The sequence below is a fragment of the Sinocyclocheilus rhinocerous genome, unplaced genomic scaffold (genome assembly GCF_001515625.1).
Source record: "Sinocyclocheilus rhinocerous isolate Xijiao unplaced genomic scaffold, SAMN03320098_v1.1 scaffold356, whole genome shotgun sequence".
Classification (NCBI taxonomy): Eukaryota; Metazoa; Chordata; class Actinopteri; order Cypriniformes; family Cyprinidae; genus Sinocyclocheilus; species Sinocyclocheilus rhinocerous.
Window position 1 is genome coordinate 54056 of NW_015647018.1, and position 20474 is coordinate 74529.

Below are 20474 nucleotides of genomic sequence, written 5' to 3' on the forward strand. Positions count from 1 at the left end.
ATGACGACCCCGGGCTGGACTCTGCTTCGTCCACGGTGAAAGCCGATCCGGCGATCCACAGCGCGAAGTTGATGTATTTCATCAGCGACCAGCACGGATCAGCTCCAGGCATGACGAAGCGGATATCGCCGCTAGCCTAGTTTCTCCCAAGGTTTTTTCTCCATTCTCAGTCGGGGGGGCCAGTTCTCCTCTGGCCAGACGAAACCAGCAGTTCAATTCCAGGCTGCAGCAAAGTCACATTGTGCAGAGGACTCATCTGGTTCCCGTGGTCTTGTCCCGGTGGCCGTCTGGGAGACAAGGTCTTCACTGGGGATCTGTCTCTGGGGCTCATCTAGTTGTCCTAATCTCCGGTCTTTTCCCGGTGGCCGTCTGGGAGACAAGGTCTTCACTGGGGATCTGTCTCTGGGGCTCATCTAGTTGTCCTAATCTCCGCTGACATTCAGGGCTGTAGAGGTCCTCTCTAGGTGCTGATCCACCATCTGGGCTGGATACGGACTGGATCCGGGTGACTGCAGTGACCATCTGATCTGGTTTGTGTGCTATGTGCTAAGCATGCTAATTTAAACATGGTGAAAATGGCAGATTTCTGGATGAATCAAACCTGGATGGGAAACTTTAATTTTACAGCGTGTTACTGAAATTGTGGGAGAATTATTTGGAGAGCAGACGTCCAAACAAGTAGCTAAAATACCAAATTACACAGTCAAGTGCTGCATGCCACGTCATTTTTTATTCTCAAAAATGGGCAACCGCTGACTTGAATTTTAAGAATCACCATGGACCACGGTTTCAGCTAAAATCTTCTGTTCTACTCAAGAAAAATGTCACCTACATCTTGGATGGCCTGAGGGTAAATACATTAACAGCAAATTTTTGGAATTGAAATTTTAATTTTACAAGAAGTATCCAATTCCTGACCTTAAGTGTCCGATTCTGGAATTGGAATCGATTTTCAATTCCCAACCCTAGTAAAGAGTTGGAACATGAGTCATGCATTCAGAAATAGAAATAATATCATTTAATGTACAAATGGGGCACATAAGCTATGCTTAATGTGCTTTGCATCCTAAAGGCAATGAATTGTGCTTTAAAAAATGCTCAGGTATTTGCTGTATTTTTCTCTGCCATTGTCACATTCACACTCTAGGCGCGTTTCCATTACAGATTTGCGCAAAACTTTGGCGATATTTTATAAATGTCCATAAAAAAGAATTGCGAAATGACGGCGTTTCCATTAAGCGTATTTTCAATTCGCAATTTGAAGGGTAATGGAAACGCGTCTACTGTTTGGACTTTGTTTTCAGTTTGCACCATTTCCCTTAGTTGAGTTAGTTGTCATGGTTATTGATTGATTTGTCAATCTGTTCAGGTGTGTGCAATCATTATCATTAGTATTTAATTTCATGTGTTTGTGCTTTCAGTTTGTTGAGTATTGTTGATGTCTATGCGTTGGTTGTCTTTCTTTATCGTTCTGTTTGTATTGACTTGGATTTATTAAAGACCGTTTTGTATGAACTTCATCTTCCTTGTTCTGTTGATTTTATCAAATGTTATGTGAATCCTAATTTTAAGTTTACTTATAGAAATGTAATTTTTGGCTTTCATGAATGTGAAAGAAACGGTGATACTTATTTCATAAACCTTATTTTTCTGTTAGCTAAATATCATATTCATGAATGTAAATTTTCTAAATGCAAACCTCTTTTTTTAAGATTCAAACTTGAAATGAAATTGTATTTTGAATCTATTGAGTTCTCCATGAACTTGAAAGCAATAATAAGAACAATGGCTTTACTGAAGGACTTGTCACTTCCTCTGGACTGAAAGACTGAACGACCCTGCCTGGACTCTTGATGTATTGTTATGATTTGACAATGATATTGTTATAGTTTTTTCAAGCATTTAATAAAAACAAAAAAACAAAATCGGCAATTCAGTAAAGCAGGCCCAGGCACACATAGACAGTAAACATGCAGTTCTCATATGCTCTTCTTTTGGCATTTTAGACAAAATCTTATACTACTTTCTTCAGTAGTTCTCAATATTTTCAGCACATCACTTGACAACATTTAAATGTGTCTCTCACTGGGAATCAAATTCCTACTGTATCCTATTTAAAAAAAATCTTTTTATTAATCTCTCTCTCACTCACACACGACTAAAGTGTGTAAATTCATAAATCAGAGTTAATATACATATGTTACTCCTGAAACTCATGAATCATCATTTTAGCTTGTGAACAAGACTTTTATTTTGGTGGGATGATGTGACGTCATAAGGCCGCGCCGCGCTCCTGCAGCTGTTGTGAATCGGCTGAAAGGTTTGTTTTTAAGCATTTCAAGTGTTTAAATCAATGCAACCAGTATGGGGTAGTTTTTCTCAATTGGTGATTGCGAGCCGCCAATAAAAAACGAAGAAGAAGAAGGGGTAGTTTTTACAAGCGATGCAAAATGACTCAATCACTATTGCGTGTAACATGCTTTATCTAACGTTAATGAACGTTATTTTTTTCTGCGTAAAGTGCATCAGCACACGAGTAACATAAATGGTGCGCATCATTTCGCTCCCTATATTGTGATTCACTTCATATGTTCTTGTCTGCATCACACATTCGGTCACTGGTAAGTAGTGATGTGAGAAACGGAGCTTTTTGAAACGAGTCAATTGAGTCGGTTGCTTCGCAAAATGATTCACTGTTTTGAAGCGCCAAAATCAGCGACATCTGCTGCTCAAAAGAGTGTAAATGCGACGAGAACAACACAAACGTGCGACAGACCAACTGCAAATGATAGTCTACAAATGATTACAAATCAAATATAAACCAAAAATATTAACTTTATGAATAATATGTGATCTTTAATTAATTTGGGAAGTGTTCGTTTTTTTAATATTTTCTTCTTAATTATCATCGTCCTTTACCAGTGCACTTACTACTGAACTAGGGCGCTGTCAGAGACTCACCTAGAGATTTAGTTTGGATTTATTTTTCTTTCTGTTAATCATTCTCATCTTAAACATGACAGAGTGTCCAAACACCGAGAAAAACTCCTGCTGAAGCAGCTGAGATCCACGTGACTCATGATTATAAAGATGGCGTTTATTAAAGAGGAGAGCGAAGACCTCAGGATTGAAGAAGTATTCAGTCTGAAACAAGAAGATACTGAGGAACAAACAGGTTGGTTTTCAATATCAAAGCTGAACTCGGTTTACAAATGTTCAAAAGCTTTAACTTGTAAAATTACATTATTTTTTTTTTTACAGATAAATTGCTTTAGTAGTTAAAGACCTAGCCTCTATCAGTAATTTTACCGATATAGGCTAGGTCTGTAACTACTACAGCAGGGGCGTAGAATTGGGGAGGGGTGGGGATATCTCTACCAATATCCGGCGACTACCAAACTGTCCCTAGCAATAATTTTAATCAAACAATTAAATATATTAAATTAAAATTAAATATATGTTTTTTGTAATTTCGGATGCATCTGAAACGTCATACCATTGATATTACCTAAGAAATTAAAGTAAATATGTTAGAATTTCAAGGACGCACAATTAATCCATGGACGAAGTAACGTAAGGCGGTTGCACACCGGACGAGAAGCGCAGCCATGTTTAGAACAACTCGCAGGCAGTGTTGGGGGTATATATGTGTGTATGTATATGTTTGTGTGTATATGTGTGTATGTGTGTGTATGTATGTGTATGTGTGTGTATATATGTATATGTGTATGCATATATTTATCAGTCTGGCAAGTAAACAAAAAAATTTACTAGCCAATGGCGATTCAATTGCCAAGGTGTTCGTAGAGGGCTGATCGATGATTTTGAAGTACGGTGTTTGACAAAACCGCGCAAATGGAAAGAGAGAGCGCGATCTATGGCTATTATTAGCTCACTATATAAAGCATACAGACAAAAAGACAAACGTTGTGCTGAAAGATACACAATCTTCCAGCCTAGGATAAAGTCATTTTGAACATTAACAATAATTTGGGACAAATATACATTTACATTATTTACATTTAGTCATTTAGCAGACGATTTTATCTAAAGTGACTTACAAATGAGGACAATGGAAGCAATCAAAATCAACAAAAGAGCAATGATACACAAGTGCTATAGACCAATTTAGAGTAGACGTCACAGTTACGTCACTTGCAGCTGCGCGCGCATAGTGGTTGCAGAAAAACACTGGGAACAAGTGGAGATAAATGGGTAAAATCCATGGAATAAAAGAAAAATTTTCCCATGTGATAGAAGTTGCTGTCTAATATAACACCCAGATTTTTGACTGTAGAGGAAGTAACAGTACATCAGTCTAGTTGCAAATTGTAATCCAAGAGATTCTGTGTACTTGCCTAACAAAAAAATATCTGAACCTTGACAAAAAGTAGTCTTTTAGAATGTCAAAAATATATATCTAAATGCAACACCTAATAAAAGCACAAAATTGTGTCTAAAAATACAACTAGGGAACCCAACATCTTCTCTATATATTCATATAGGGAGTTATGAGTATATAGGGAGTAACCACACAGGTGGATACACAATGACATTACACAAGTTTTTAGTTTTTGAATACCTCCAGATGGCACTATTCTCACTTGAAAAATGAGGAAAAAAATTATTTTAAAGACCTTCACTCTGTTTTAATCTGAAATATTGCATTTATTTAAAAAATAAAAATATATACATTTTAATGGAAAAAATAGTCAGTTAAAATAAAACTATAAATATTGTATAGTATCATAAAATCCCCTTAAAATTCCAAATAATAAAAATGTTATTGAACAAAATATAATACGTAGATTTTTCTGAAATTGCTCTTGTATTAAATGAATATCATATTTGCAGTCCTGATTATTAAAAAGAGAACACTTACCCTTGTGATTTTGCTTAACTGTATAATGTTATCATACAGAGTTCATATCTTAAATTTTGGGCAATTTTTCATTCATTTTGGTGACATTTCTATAATTCACGCCGATGCCAGACTGCTTTTTGTTGAGCTTAATGGTGGGCTAAGTTAAGATATCTGTATGGAGGTCTTTTAAGAGTGGTTTAATTTCTCAGCAGTACAGAATTAGAAGTAAAATGCAGTCGTCTGCCACTCACTTACTTCAGAATTGTTGCCATGGGCCAATTTTAAATAAAAACTAAAATATACAATTAAATAAAATGTTTTGCAAAGACATGTATCTTATTTAGTCAGAGGCCAAAATGGCAGTGATGGGAAGTGACCTCTCCCCCTTAGTCAAAAAAATCAAAACACGTTTTCACGGGACTCATAAGCCACGTTTACAGTGCAGTTCTTGATGCCCGATTCCGATTTGTTGACTACATCCAATTTTTTCCTGATGACCAGCTTAAACTGAATCATTATACCTGTACATTCTATGGTAATTATACAATTAATAATAAAAATAAAAGATTTTGTGTATGTAACAGTTCTTACAAAAAAATCATTTTATTAATTTCAACAAATTTACAGTCAGTATTGCTATAGTCTTTGGCTGCGTCCATTGCATCGGACACATTTTTTCACCGACACGCCTCCAACTCGGAAACTTGGGGCTTAAAGAAAATTTCCAGTTTCCCACATGTAATAACGACTTTGTGGTGGCGTACATGTGCGTTCAACTCGTAAATACGATCTATCCGACATGACTTGAACACACCATTAGACATTGAGCTTGTTCAGGTGTGTTTGAGAGAACCATAATCAGAACACCACGCTATGCACACACAACAGATCAAGTAGACAAGAGAGCATGCAGCTTACAAAGATATGATACAGGAGTTTTAGGGTTTTGTCACCAAACTAAGAATAAGCTCAACTGAAATGACAAAACCTTGAAATTGAACCTTGGATGTCATTGTGTGCAAACAGCCCTCTGGAAAAATTAGTAATCAGCATGTGTGTGGTTGTGTGGGCCTGACTACACCACTGATCTAATGTAAATCATGTGCCCAAAGCAGGTTATGTGGTAATTTGTATGTCTTTTTCCACTTTAGATCTGATGACACTGAAAGAGGAGAGTGAAGTACCAAATGAAATGGAAGAGCAATATCAGTATAAGAAACATCATGATTTTAAAACTGAGGAAAAATGTTTTAGTTGCTCACAGACAGAAATGACTTCTTCACGAAAAAGAGCTCAAAAGACTAGTCATTTCACCTGCTTTCGGTGTGAAAGGAGTTTTAATAAGAGTGGAAACCTTAAACTCCACATGAGAATTCACACTGGAGAGAAGCCTTTTACCTGCCAACAGTGTGGGAAGAGTTTCAACCGAAAAGAAACCCTTAACAGGCACATGCGAACTCACACAGGAGAGAAGCCTTTCCCCTGCAAAAGGTGTGAACTAAGTTTCACTCAAAAAGGAAGCCTTAGAAGGCACATGAGGATTCACATCGGAGAGAGCCCTTTATCCTGTAAAAGGTGTGAGAAAGGTTTGACCCAAAAAGGACATCTTAACAGATGCATGAGAGTTCACACTGGAGAGAAGCCTTACACTTGCCAACAGTGTGGAAAAAGTTTTGAACAACATGGAAACCTTAAAGTCCACATGAGAATTCATACTGGAGAGAGGCCTTTTACCTGTCACCAGTGTGGAAAAAGTTTCAATAGAAAAGGAAACCTTGATAACCACATGAGAATTCACACTGGAGAAAACCCATTCACCTGCCAACAGTGTGGAACCAGTTTCAAACAATATGGAAACCTTAAAGTCCACATGAGAATTCACACTGGACAAAACCCTTTTCCCTGCAAACGGTGTGGAAAAAGTTTTAACCGAAAAGAAACCCTTAACAGGCACATGATAATTCACACTAGAGCGAAAACCCGTTCATCTGCCAACAGTGTGGAAAAAGTTTCAATCAAAGAGGACACCTTAACAGACACATGAAAATTCACAACGGAGACAATGAGTTTCAATCAACCTTAAAGTCCACATGAGAGTTCACACTGGAGAGAAGCCTCACACATGTCCTTAAAAGTGAGAAGAGTTTAAATCAACAGGGAAACCTCAAAGTTCAAATGAAAGTTTATACTGGAAATAAGATATTTAAATGTGTTCAGTGTGGAAAGTTTCATATATAACGTACCTTAAATACCACATGAACTGTTTTATATGTCCTCAGTGTGGAAGGAGATTCACAGAGAAGAAACACCTTAAAGGCTTGTGCACACCGGGACGATTATCGCTGATGTTTAACGCCTCTTGACTAAACAAAGGGTGCTAATGTGAGTGTGCACACCAAAACGCCAGGCGTAAAAGTGTAATTTTCGGCTCATTTTTTTGGTTTGACACGCCGCGTTAAAAACTGGCCGACCAATAAGACTGGCGCTTTTGTTCATGTACCTGGAACTGCTGAAGTTATAGAAAAAACATGACTTGGTGGCACTCAAGCACAAATTCATTCATTCATTCATTGGTGTCTGAACACAAAGAGCTTCATGACACATGCGACAGTGACTACAAAAATCTCGATAAGAGGGAGTTGTTATGGAGAGGAATTGCAGATCAAATAGGATTCGTTGGGTATTTCTGTTTTTCATTAAGCGCCATCTAATGTAAGGGAGTGAATTTGCACGTTCACTCGGCTCATCGCCAGCGAAAATCGCTTGGGTATGAACACAAAAGACGCGTTGAAAAACGCTGGCGATAAGCGCACGCGATATTGTCCCGGTGTGCACGAGGCTTAAGGCTCTTACACATCAAGCCAAGGTGCCATTGGACCGTCATTAGCCACATTAACGGCCAGGGTTTTTTGTCCCGCCGAAAACCTTGGGCCAAAGCGGGCCAACTCGGGCTTGAGGAAAAGCTATGAACAAAGGCGGAGTTTCTCCGCTTCTGGAGAGCGTCAGCACCGCGGATTATTTCATATAGTTAACAGCTATAACACCAGCATTAAAGACTTGAAATAATTTAGCTCAAAACTCACTTTCAAACAGCAGCAAGTGTTTGAAATAGCTTCTGTTTGAGATCCGATGATCACCATACAAGGCAGAAATATTGATAAGTGATGCAAAAGACTGTGCACGCTAGCCATTACCATAGTAAACATGGTAAATACGACCGCTTGAAGAACTCAGACAAATCATATAGGCTATCACAATTTTGTATTTATTAAGTAACATATTTCATCTGTTATTAAAGGCCTTTCCACACTGAGCGAAAATATCGGCTGTGATGACGCGCTGGAATAAAACGATAGACTTCTATGGATACTTCCACATAGACCGCGAACATTCGCTCAACCGAAAATGCGAATGTTTTTTTTTTCGAACCAGTCCGACGAATCTTTTCAGTTTCACAAAGCAAAAACACGGGCCGTTCAATAAGATTTGAGCTAGGATCACGTGACCGGAGCAGCTGCTGTTGCACAAAAAGGCAAAAGTGTTGGCGCTGTATTGAAAACCAGTGTAAACAAACACAGAAGAAGAAGAAGAAGAGTATCCCGAGAGAGAGAAGAGAGTGGATGCTGAGTTGTTATCGTTGGTATTTGAGAACAGATTTATTCTCACATGTTCTTTATTCAGAATAACATTTCTATTAATTGCCCACTGAATTATGTGATCTGTAGAGCACTGTCCATTTTCTTCTACGTGTGAGGGTGTTATAAGTCAGAGCGCGTTCACTCTTTTTCAACACATGAAATATGAAAGCAAATAGACATATGATTATGACAATATATTTTCTGTATTTAGCAGTGTAACAGTATTAAACATAAAAAGAGTGCATATGTCTGCTTTTTAATCAAAATCAACTATAGATCACAATCGGAAGTTATTACAAGCACTCGATGATGGTTTAAAGTGGGTAAGCAAATACATGAATAATTACATACATTTTCAAGTGTAGCTTGATGCTAATTGTACTTCTAATTATGTCTTAGGATGTAGCCTATTCTTGTAAGCATTATAGATGGTTTGTTTCTGGTGTGGAACCTTGTTGTATATTAATGCTGTATATTGAGCAGTGGATGATGTTAAATCCATTACGAGATACTGAGGAAAATTGCATTGTTGGTCGGTGCCATCTAGCGTGCAGGCGTGAATTAGCAGAACGCGATCAATCGTTTTGCGTTCGGTGTGAAGGCACCGTTCGTCTGCGATTTGCCTTGCTTTTTCGCATCGCGCTCCGTGTGGAAAGGCCTTAACGGTACACGTATTCAGTGCCGATCCTAGACTTCAGGGGGCTCTTAAGTCTCGTCTCTTTATACCTGACTGTCTAATGTTTATATTTAACTCCACATCTGTCATAAAATATATTATAATCATAGTGATAGTTTTTGTTTGGGAACTCCCTCTGCTACTCAGGTCATATTTTTGATGGAAAAATAATAGAAATTATCATTCTTTCTAAATGTGCTAAATACTGTGATTACAAATAAACAGAAACAGATGTGACTGAATAAGTATGCATGTCCTCTTTCTTTTGTGAAATGACGGCAAATGCCACTTTATTTCTGTGTGACTTTTTCAATCCTGACAAATTAATTCATTATGATTAATGTATCACTTATTATTGTAAAGCTTTTGGATTTAAATCATAAACAACAACAATTGCAAACAAACAGCCGCTTTTATCACGTTCGTTTTGTGATCTCGCTAGTTCCAGTGATTTATTTCTGATAACTTATCTTTGTTGGTGAAATGATGGGGTTGCGTGTCGTTGTTCCAGAGAGGCGTGTAAAGGCGGGTTTTAGTGAAGCGCAGCGGAGCTTCTGGCGTGATGGTGGAAAAGCAGTGTGATTTTGGACTCGGTCTTACAGATCTGAGGCTATTAGGCCTGCCCGGCCCGTTGAAAGCACTGGCTCGCACTGGTCTGACAGTGGAAAAGTGGCTGTTGAGCATCTGTCAGCTCAGGTTTTTCCAGTTTTTCCACATTGCCGACACTAATCGATCCCCATCAGCTTCAAAGGGCTCTACACGATTCCAGCTGAGGAATAAGGGTCTTATCTAGTGAAACGATCAGTCATTTTCTGAAAAAAAAATCGTAATATTTATCCACGTTTTAACCACAAATGCTCGGCTTGCTCCAGCTCTGCGATGCACATGCGTGTCTTTACACATTGCGTAATCCTGTGGGAAAGGTCACGCGCAGTTAGTTGTTCGTCTCAGTACTTTGGTTAAAAACTCCATCTCATTTCCTCCTCCAACTTTAAAATCATTTGACATCGTTGTTTTACCTCTTTTTGTAAAGGGCAATGACTTTTTTTGCATGTTTGCTTTGTAAACACTGGGTTGGTACTTCCGCCTACATCCCGCGTGACCTTTCCAACATCAACTAATGCTAGCTGAGCATTTATGGTTAAAAAGTGCTTAGATTTTATTTCAAGAAAATGACCGATCATTCTGCTAAATAAGACCCTTATTCCTCGGCTGGGATCGTGTAGAGCCCTTTGAAGCTGCATTGAAACTGCATTTTGGACTTTCACATCGTTGGCCACCATTGAAGTCCACTATATGGAGAAAAACCCTGGAATGTTTTCCTCAAAAAACTTAATTTCTTTGCGACATCTTGGATGACACGGGGGAGTAAATTATCTGAATTTTTTCTGAGTACTGATGTAACTCATTAAAACAATTTCCTCTGTTTTAATGAGCTAAACAAATTTCTTTTACAACAAGAAAACTAATTACTAGTCAAATTATAATGATATCTATGATCATATTTTCTAAAGATATGTTCACCCATGCAGTCTACCAATAACATTAGAATGACAGGACTAGGAATGCTCAGCAGTGACTTGAAGTATGGAGATGACCCAAAACATACAGCAAAAGCAACCAAAACATATGGGTAAATATAAAATGATTAATTCAAAGCCTGTTGTACATGACACACTTCCTGCTGCCTGTTGGTGGTGCTATGGGGAGGAGGGAGGTTTAATGACTGTAATTCTAAAAGTTGTCTAGCTTGTTGAGAACAATATATGTACAGAGATTGATGACAATAGGTAATACTTAACTCAGTACTTTAGTCAAAAGGGGGTGTGCTACAGAGCCCCCCGCTCAACGCTTAACATTTTCCTACACCTAATGGCTGATCAATCTGATATGTTGTGCAGAATTTCATGAAATTTTAAACATTAAGAGCATCAAAGCACCCAAATATACAAAGCCTCTAAAACTTACTGTAGGACAGAGCTAATAATTATTAGTGTGAAGCTAATCATTGTCAAGTTCTACGGGTCAATAAGAACAATACTCGCTAGTTCCAGTGATTTATTTCTGATAACTTATCTTTGTTGGTGAAATGATGGGGTTGCGTGTCGTTGTTCCAGAGAGGCGTGTAAAGGCGGGTTTTAGTGAAGCGCAGCGGAGCTTCTGGCGTGATGGTGGAAAAGCAGTGTGATTTTGGACTCGGTCTTACAGATCTGAGGCTATTAGGCCTGCCCGGCCCGTTGAAAGCACTGGCTCGCACTGGTCTGACAGTGGAAAAGTGGCTGTTGAGCATCTGTCAGCTCAGGTTTTTCCAGTTTTTCCACATTGCCGACACTAATCGATCCCCATCAGCTTCAAAGGGCTCTACACGATTCCAGCTGAGGAATAAGGGTCTTATCTAGTGAAACGATCAGTCATTTTCTGAAAAAAAAATCGTAATATTTATCCACGTTTTAACCACAAATGCTCGGCTTGCTCCAGCTCTGCGATGCACATGCGTGTCTTTACACATTGCGTAATCCTGTGGGAAAGGTCACGCGCAGTTAGTTGTTCGTCTCAGTACTTTGGTTAAAAACTCCATCTCATTTCCTCCTCCAACTTTAAAATCATTTGACATCGTTGTTTTACCTCTTTTTGTAAAGGGCAATGACTTTTTTTGCATGTTTGCTTTGTAAACACTGGGTTGGTACTTCCGCCTACATCCCGCGTGACCTTTCCAACATCAACTAATGCTAGCTGAGCATTTATGGTTAAAAAGTGCTTAGATTTTATTTCAAGAAAATGACCGATCATTCTGCTAAATAAGACCCTTATTCCTCGGCTGGGATCGTGTAGAGCCCTTTGAAGCTGCATTGAAACTGCATTTTGGACTTTCACATCGTTGGCCACCATTGAAGTCCACTATATGGAGAAAAACCCTGGAATGTTTTCCTCAAAAAACTTAATTTCTTTGCGACATCTTGGATGACACGGGGGAGTAAATTATCTGAATTTTTTCTGAGTACTGATGTAACTCATTAAAACAATTTCCTCTGTTTTAATGAGCTAAACAAATTTCTTTTACAACAAGAAAACTAATTACTAGTCAAATTATAATGATATCTATGATCATATTTTCTAAAGATATGTTCACCCATGCAGTCTACCAATAACATTAGAATGACAGGACTAGGAATGCTCAGCAGTGACTTGAAGTATGGAGATGACCCAAAACATACAGCAAAAGCAACCAAAACATATGGGTAAATATAAAATGATTAATTCAAAGCCTGTTGTACATGACACACTTCCTGCTGCCTGTTGGTGGTGCTATGGGGAGGAGGGAGGTTTAATGACTGTAATTCTAAAAGTTGTCTAGCTTGTTGAGAACAATATATGTACAGAGATTGATGACAATAGGTAATACTTAACTCAGTACTTTAGTCAAAAGGGGGTGTGCTACAGAGCCCCCCGCTCAACGCTTAACATTTTCCTACACCTAATGGCTGATCAATCTGATATGTGTGTAGAATTTCATGAAATTTTAAACATTAAGAGCATCAAAGCACCCAAATATACAAAGCCTCTAAAACTTACTGTAGGACAGAGCTAATAATTATTAGTGTGAAGCTAATCATTGTCAAGTTCTACGGGTCAATAAGAACAATACATGTACAAAGTTTTATACAAAACTATGCACGATAGATTCCGCACGTGCAAATGACTCTGTGTTTTTGTTGTTTTTCTCTATACTTCAGCAACCCAGGAGTTTTTGAAGGTAAAAAAGTGGATTATTCTTCAATGGCCAAGTCAATCTCCTGATCTCAACCCGATTAAGGATGCATTTCAGTTGCTGAAGACAAATGGCGCTTTTCCATGTGTGGTACGACTCAGCTCGGTTTGCGTTTCCACTGCAGTTCAGTACCGCTTTAGAGTGGGCGGGATTATTCACATGTCATTATAGTTGCGCCGCCTCTATTGCCGTGGCTCCTGAAAAACTTTTTCATTCCGCGTCGCCCCATCAAGCTCTCGCTGGATCCGCTCCTCTGCTATCAACAAGAGGAACGTCTGTACTTCCGCAACAGACAACAAAACTTTTTGGTTGTTAAAAAAAAAGGTGCGCTCGTTCAAAACAGTTGCGTTCGATCCTTCGCTGGCTGTGCTGATTTAAATCTAGCGCTTCTTTTGTGTTTGTGTAGCAAGTTCAGTGACGCAGGTAGCGATGATTCTCTCCGGCCAATCCGTGATCAGCAGAGTTTACACGTCACGTTTTGGTAACGGTACGGTTCACTTGGAACCCCAACCGAGGTGGTACTAAAAAAAGTACCAGGTACTGTACCCAGTGGAAAACCCCCCAAAAGTGAACCGTACCGAGCTGTACCATGCAGTGGAAAAGCGCCAAAAACTAAAGGCAGAAAGACCCACAAACAAACAACAACTGAAGTCAGCTGCAGTAAAGGCCTGGCGAAGCATCAAAAAGGAGAAACCCAGTCTCTGGTAATGTCCATGAGTTCCAGACTTAAGGCAGTCATTGCCTGCAAAGGATTCTCAACAAAATATTAAAAATTAACATTTTATTTATGATTACATTTATTTGTCCAATTACATTTGAGCCCCTGAAAATGGGGGGACTGTGTATAAAAATGGTTGTAATTCCTAAGCTTTTATGTTATATTTTTGTTCAGCCCCTTGAATTAAAGCTTAAAGTCTGCACTTCAATTTCCTCTTGATAGGATTAAAATAAAACAATTCTGGTTGCATACAGAGCCGAAATTATAAAAATTGTGTGTCCAAATATATATGAAGAGTTTGGTTCCAAAACGTAACGATTTCATCAAGAAAATTTCATCATGAACAAGAACATGAAGAACAATATCACATTAGACCACAGAAATTCCAAAATGACATTTCCCTTACATTCAACTTCCAAAAGTCATTCATCTTTGCCATTTAGTTGATTAGTGCTATACGCTGTATTAACAAAAACATTAATGGCATTAACAAAAACACTTGCACTGACAAGCTACGCAATATCGTGTTCATAATCAAATGCGATTAATCTGCGATAATGAACGCAATATTGCGTAGCTTGTCAGTGATCTACGGCTCTGTGTATTAAATGCTGTCCATCTGAAAGCACATGATGGAGATTTACTACTAATCACAGAACCGGCTGAGTAGCAGAAGAGCTCCCGAACAAAAACTGTGATTATGATAGGCTATATTTTATGACATGAGCTACATATGAACATCAGACAGTCGGGTGTAAAGAGACAAGTCTAGTGACAGATAAAATATGTTACTAAATAAGTACACGATTGTGATAGCCTAGCCTATATGATTTGTCTGATTTCTTCAAGCGGTCATATTTACCATGTTTACTATGGTAATGGCTAGCGTGCATAGTCTTTTGCATCGCTTATAAATATGTCTGCCTTGTATGGTGATCATCGGATCTCAAACAGAAGCTATTTCAAACACTTGCTGCTGTCGGAAAGTGAGGTTTGAGCTAAAATTATTTTAAAAGTCTTTAATGCTGGTGTTATTGCTGTTAACTATATGAAATAATCTGCAGCACTGACGCTCTCCAGATGTGGAGAAACTCCGCCTTTGTTCATAGCCACTCCTCAAGCCCGAGCAGACCCGCTTTGGCCCAAGGTTTTCGTCTAGCCAAAAAACCCGGCATGATCAAGCCCCGAAAGTGACAGTGGAAATGCGACTGGCCCTGGCACGCACTAGCACATGCACTTCTAGTTTTCCTTCCAACTTCTCCAACTTCCTGTGTGCTTCAACCAACTCTTTCAGCATCCAGCCCAGGCAAATTTCCTCATTACTCTCATGCATGGCTTCTGTCAGCTCTGTTCCCATCCAACACTGAATACTACACAAAACAGCACAACAACATTTACTTAACATTTCCAAGTACATGCCCTTGTACCACCATTAAAAACTAAAGCAATTTGTTTAACATAATACAAAATGCATACTAATTACCTCTAGTTTCTCATTTTAACAAATTCTTCACCTTCCACACGTGGAATTTTTTAGGGACTTCTAAAAGCCATTCTTCCTGAAACGACATAAGACATATATAATTCAATTACAAGCATCTCGCTATAATATCACCACATCAACAAATTCTTTGCACCTACTCACAAAATACTTTTTTTTTTTTTACTAACCACTCAAATCCCATTACCTTAAACACACTCACACACCTGAAACACTCCCCTACTCACAGTCACACCCCTTTAATTTCCAATATACAGTACTAATGCTGCTTTCATGTGCTATCGGAAATTTCCTACTTCCCACTTACGAAGTCATGATAACGAACTTGTCGCATTTAAAGTCTTTGTTGTCGGAAAGAATACAATGTAGCATCCCATTGTTAGACAAGCATATAAACATTTGCGGCGCTAGATTCTGGAATTTCAGTCAAATACGAAATTTCCTACTTCCCACTTGACCACGAAGTCATGATAACGAACTTGTCGCATTTAAAGTCTTTGTTGTCGGAAAGAATACAATGTAGCATCCCATTGTTAGACAAGCATATAAACATTTGCGGCGCTAGATTCTGGAATTTCAGTCAAATACATGCTCATTTCACTGTTTATAATACATACAATATGTTTCATATATAGCCTATAAATACTCAACTTTGGCGACAAGACAAAGTGACGTAGTTGTGGAAAAAAATCATAAAGAATAGCATCGACAGCAGCAATCGTTGTCCCCTCCCATGTTTGAAGTTTACGGTCCACGCAAGCTTGGAAACTCTGGTATCAAAATTATCGACAAGATTCGCGGTAGTAAATATGACTTGAGAGGCCGTTCACGTCCAATTTCCTATTAGGAAACTCGTATTTATGATAATTCTAATAGCACGTGACAGCAGCATAACTACAAACTTTATAAAACATTGATTCCATAATTTCACACTTTTAACACACTATTACAACGTATTTGATTTTTTTTTACAACACGAAAACCTTGTAATACTTGTATAATTAAAACAACAATTACAAATTTCATAGTCTGTTTTATCTCTATTCGCTGTTTAACATGCTGCAACTTTTTTTTTTTTTTACATAACTGCACTAAAACCAACAACAAACATAAACAGCTTCTCATCATAAACCTCCACCAATAACTTCAGTTTCCATGTCTTTAAATACAAATATTTACAAGATTATATTAAAGAAATAAGCCCTGTGAAGCCGTGGTTTACAGTGAATTTATAACAGTTAAGGGGCGTTGTTAGGCACAACGTCCTTGTGGCCCAATGACCCTGAACCAAAGACTGTTTCTATCTAAATTTTAGCTTTACTATGTAATAAATCTTTACAAACCATACAAGCCATACAAATTTGCTTAACATAGCATCATCTCATACAAATATTCTGTCAACATGTCTATGTCTATTTGATAAATGTCGATAAAAAACTATTGCGAAATGACGGCGTTTCCATTAAAGATCATATGATGCGATTTCAATGTTTCCTTTCTCTTTGGAGTGTTACAAGCTCTTGGTGCATAAAGAAGATCTGTAAAGTTGCAAAGACTAAAGTCTCAAATCCAAAGAGATATTCTTTATAAAAGTTAAGAGTTAACCACGCCTACCTAAAACGGCTCATTCTAACACGCCCCCACATATCTACCTCACTATGTGGGAAGATTTGCATAACGCCGCCCAAATGTTCACCCAAAGAAAGAAGGTGTAACTTTTATTCTCGCTGTAGTATTGTAGTATGCGCTTGTTGTTTGTCATTTCTCCGATCACAACATCCACATACATTGTCTGATTTTGATCAAACTTCAGGGGTTTGTTCGTTTTATGATGTTATGCAACTAAAACATAAGTGATAAGTCATGATGATCGATGTTGGTAGTGCTATGTATATCACAGCTATTATTTTTAATTGAAGGAGACCTAGATGTGTATCTTTAGCAAAGCAGCGCTTCTGGGGCACTTCTGAAATGTTAGCATTAGCATTGACTAGAGTGGCCGCGATCAGCTCCGGTGGCCTTGTCGGAGCTGTAATGCACCACAGATATGTGCAGTATAAATAAGGGGTTATCCAAGCTTTAATGCCAAGGAAAGCCCCTGGCCATGTATGAGGTGTTTCTTGGAGGTTATAGTATATTAAAGAATGAACATGTGACTTTTACGTATGCCAGATGACCTGTAAATGCAAAAAGAAAAAAAATGTTTCCATTGCAGTTTTGCAATGTATTCCTTTTTCGAATTGCCTAAAAAAACCATCTCATGTGAGTGTAAAAACTTCTTTTTTTGTGTGTGATATATGGGAGCTTTTTCTAAATTGACGCATTTCCATTAGGCGTTTTTTCAATTCGCAATTTCAATTTGAAGGGTAACGGAAACGCAGCTACAGACACCGGAGAGATGTAGAGCGAGTAATAATGAGAGAAGAGATAAACTAGTGGCTGTGCTGACTGAAGACAAACAGATATGAGGAGAACTAAAAGCAAAAACAAAGAGAAAACAGAGCAGAGAGGGACAGCTAACCAACCCGAGTCACAAAATAATATCAAAGATCATTTGTGTTCTTTCAGTTTAACAGTTCTAAGATGTTTTTGTATTAAGCATTGATCAATAATTTATTAAACAATGTTAAATCAATGCAAAATAATTTAATGCAGAGTAAGACTCGAGTTATAGCCACAGAAAAAGTTTAAGCAGTGTAATAACAGATTCTTTATTACTTCACAGGATAATTCTTTATTACTTCACAGGATAATCAAAAATTTATTATATAATGTTACATTATATAATATACAAAATGTATACCAAATGTTTTATTTTTGGAAAGGATAATCAACAGTTTATTAAATGATATTAAAATCAATGTGAAATAATTCAATGCAAAGGCTTCTGGTTTCTTAACATGGTTCCTGCACTCAAACATGACAGCATCTTGCATATTACTCTTTGATTTATATTTATTTTCATCACTTCCGTGTTTTTTTTTTTTTTATACATATATTTGACCACAAATTAAACTCTGAATACCTCTGACATATGTGTGTTATTTATGTGTTTTCTGCATTTAAATATCTATCCCACACAAGACTTTTATTTTGGAGGGATTCGTTCACGAATCGGACGTCGAGACGGGCGAAGAGGAGGCGGTTTGGCAACAGCTGAGTCATGAGACTGCGCCGCGCTGCTGTGTCTGTGACTCGTCTGAAGAAAGGTTGGTGTTTTTAAGCGTTTAAAGTGTTTTTTTTTAACGTTAAGGCAGTGTTATAGTTGTTGCAAGCGATGTAAAATGAATCATTCATTGTAACGTTGCAGTGTTTCATCCCAAAAAATTTTTTTGCGAGTAAAGTGTGTCTGAACATGATTAACAAACACGATGCTTTTCACTTCGCTCCTAAAATGAATCATTCATTGTAACGTTGCAGTGTTTCATCCAAAAAAATTTTTTTGCGAGTAAAGCGTGTCTGAACATGATTAACAAACACGATGCTTTTCACTTCGCTCCCTAGCCTAGATCGTGAAGTAGTTTGTAGTAAACGCAAATTCAGTCACCGTGATGAGAGAAACGGAGCATTTTGAAACTCCCAGTCAATTGAATCAATTGCTTTGCAAAGTGATTCAGTGACTCGATTCGTTCGAATCACCGCACACTGACGAGAAAAAGAGCGGGAATGCAACGAAAACAACAAACACACGAGTAATAACGGCTTTTACTAACGAACTTCAAAAGTTTTCATGAGTGTAATCTATTAAATGTAACCTACAAATCATTAAATACCAAATATACAACACAAATACTTCAATGCCCTTCTGTATAGTTAGTTTTGTTTTGTTTTAAGACCATTAACTATTACTCTGATTCCCTTAGCAGTGCACTGACTACTGAACTAGGGAGCTGACTGAGACAGACACACATTGAGAGTTAGTTTGAATTTCTTTTTCTTTCTGTCAATTATTATCTTAAACAGATTGTGCAAACACAGAGGAAAAACTCCTGCTGAGATCCACGGGACTCGATTATAAAGATGGCGTTTATTAAAGAGGAGAGTGAAGATATAAAGATTGAAGAAGTATTCAGTCTGAAACAAGAAGATACTGAAGATCAAACAGGTTGGTTTTCTCATTCTCAAAGCTGAACTCACTCATTCGATCTATTAAAATGTCTAAACCTCAACAGAAATAAATATTTTTGAAGAACGTCATATGACTGTCCTGATTAAAGCAGTTTTATTTTACAATTGAATACAAATTGTGTAACATCAAACAATATCTCCATTTGAATTTAAAAACAATGTAAACCATTTATTTATAGCACTTGATTGTGCTTATTTTTTTTGTAAACAAGGTGAGTCATCAATTTTTACTAATGGCAACGTTAAATCTGTATTAGAACAATATACATAAAACAATATTGAGTATGAAAAAAAAAATTTGTATTGCAAAATCATTCGATTTATCCAGTTCACTTTTTTGTGTAACTTTCCACAATATGCATTGTTTCAAAGTAGCTTTACAGAAAATGCACGCGTCTGTTATCTGTTATCAGAGGTGACCGTGTCAAATTACTAATTTATACAAATCATGCAGTTCGGTAATGATGGTATTTAAAAAGAGATGATGAACATTATTAAAACAGGGATCGCATTTTAAGAAGAATTTGGCATTTTTGTATGTTGGTTCAGGGTTGGCATTATGTAAAGTTGTGTAAAATCTCTGCTCAGGTGTTTGGTCATCTCAGTTCTTTGTAAGGGCTGGATCCAGACTGGAGCTGGCGTCATCTCTAGTAGCCTATCCAGGGGTGCGTTTCCCAAAAGCAACTATGGTCGCAAGCTCCATCGTTACCAATAGAGTTCAGTGGAACTAACAACCATAGTTAGCTAACGATGCTTTTGGGAAACGCACCCCCAGAGCTGGAAACAGAAAAGCAGATAGAGAATAATTAGCATCTGTTGTTCGTAATATTTCAAGCAAAAGATATTAAGGCTGTCGCGATTCGTCAATTTTATTAGACTATTCGATTTTTTTGATTATTCGACTAACCGGCAAAATACCGGAAGTGGCGCATTTCACGGATGAGAATGTATAAAACACATTATTAGTCTGTTTTCCAAGGCTGCATAATATATTAAACCCATTTAAAAATCATAATTAAGCATAATTGTGAATTCACAAACGCTACGATTTAATTAAATAATTATATGCGATGCAGTTCTAATACAGTATATGCGCTTTAATTATTTACATGCGTGTAGGTTAAGTACGTGCGGCTCACAGTATTTCCACAGGAACTGTTATCATTTACATGTGTGGAGC

General features: G+C 37.7%; 1 protein-coding gene across 1 annotated transcript; it reads left to right on the plus strand.

Moving 5' to 3' along the window:
* Positions 1 to 2966: 2966 nt before the first annotated feature.
* LOC107708271 (gastrula zinc finger protein XlCGF8.2DB-like) lies at positions 2967 to 7015 on the plus strand. The gene is made up of 2 exons (XM_016512458.1): positions 2967 to 3175; positions 6016 to 7015. The coding sequence occupies exons 1-2, from the start codon at positions 3079 to 3081 to the stop codon at positions 6906 to 6908; spliced, it is 990 nt and encodes a 329-aa protein (XP_016367944.1). The 5' UTR covers positions 2967 to 3078; the 3' UTR covers positions 6909 to 7015.
* The last annotated feature ends 13459 nt before the right edge of the window (positions 7016 to 20474 follow it).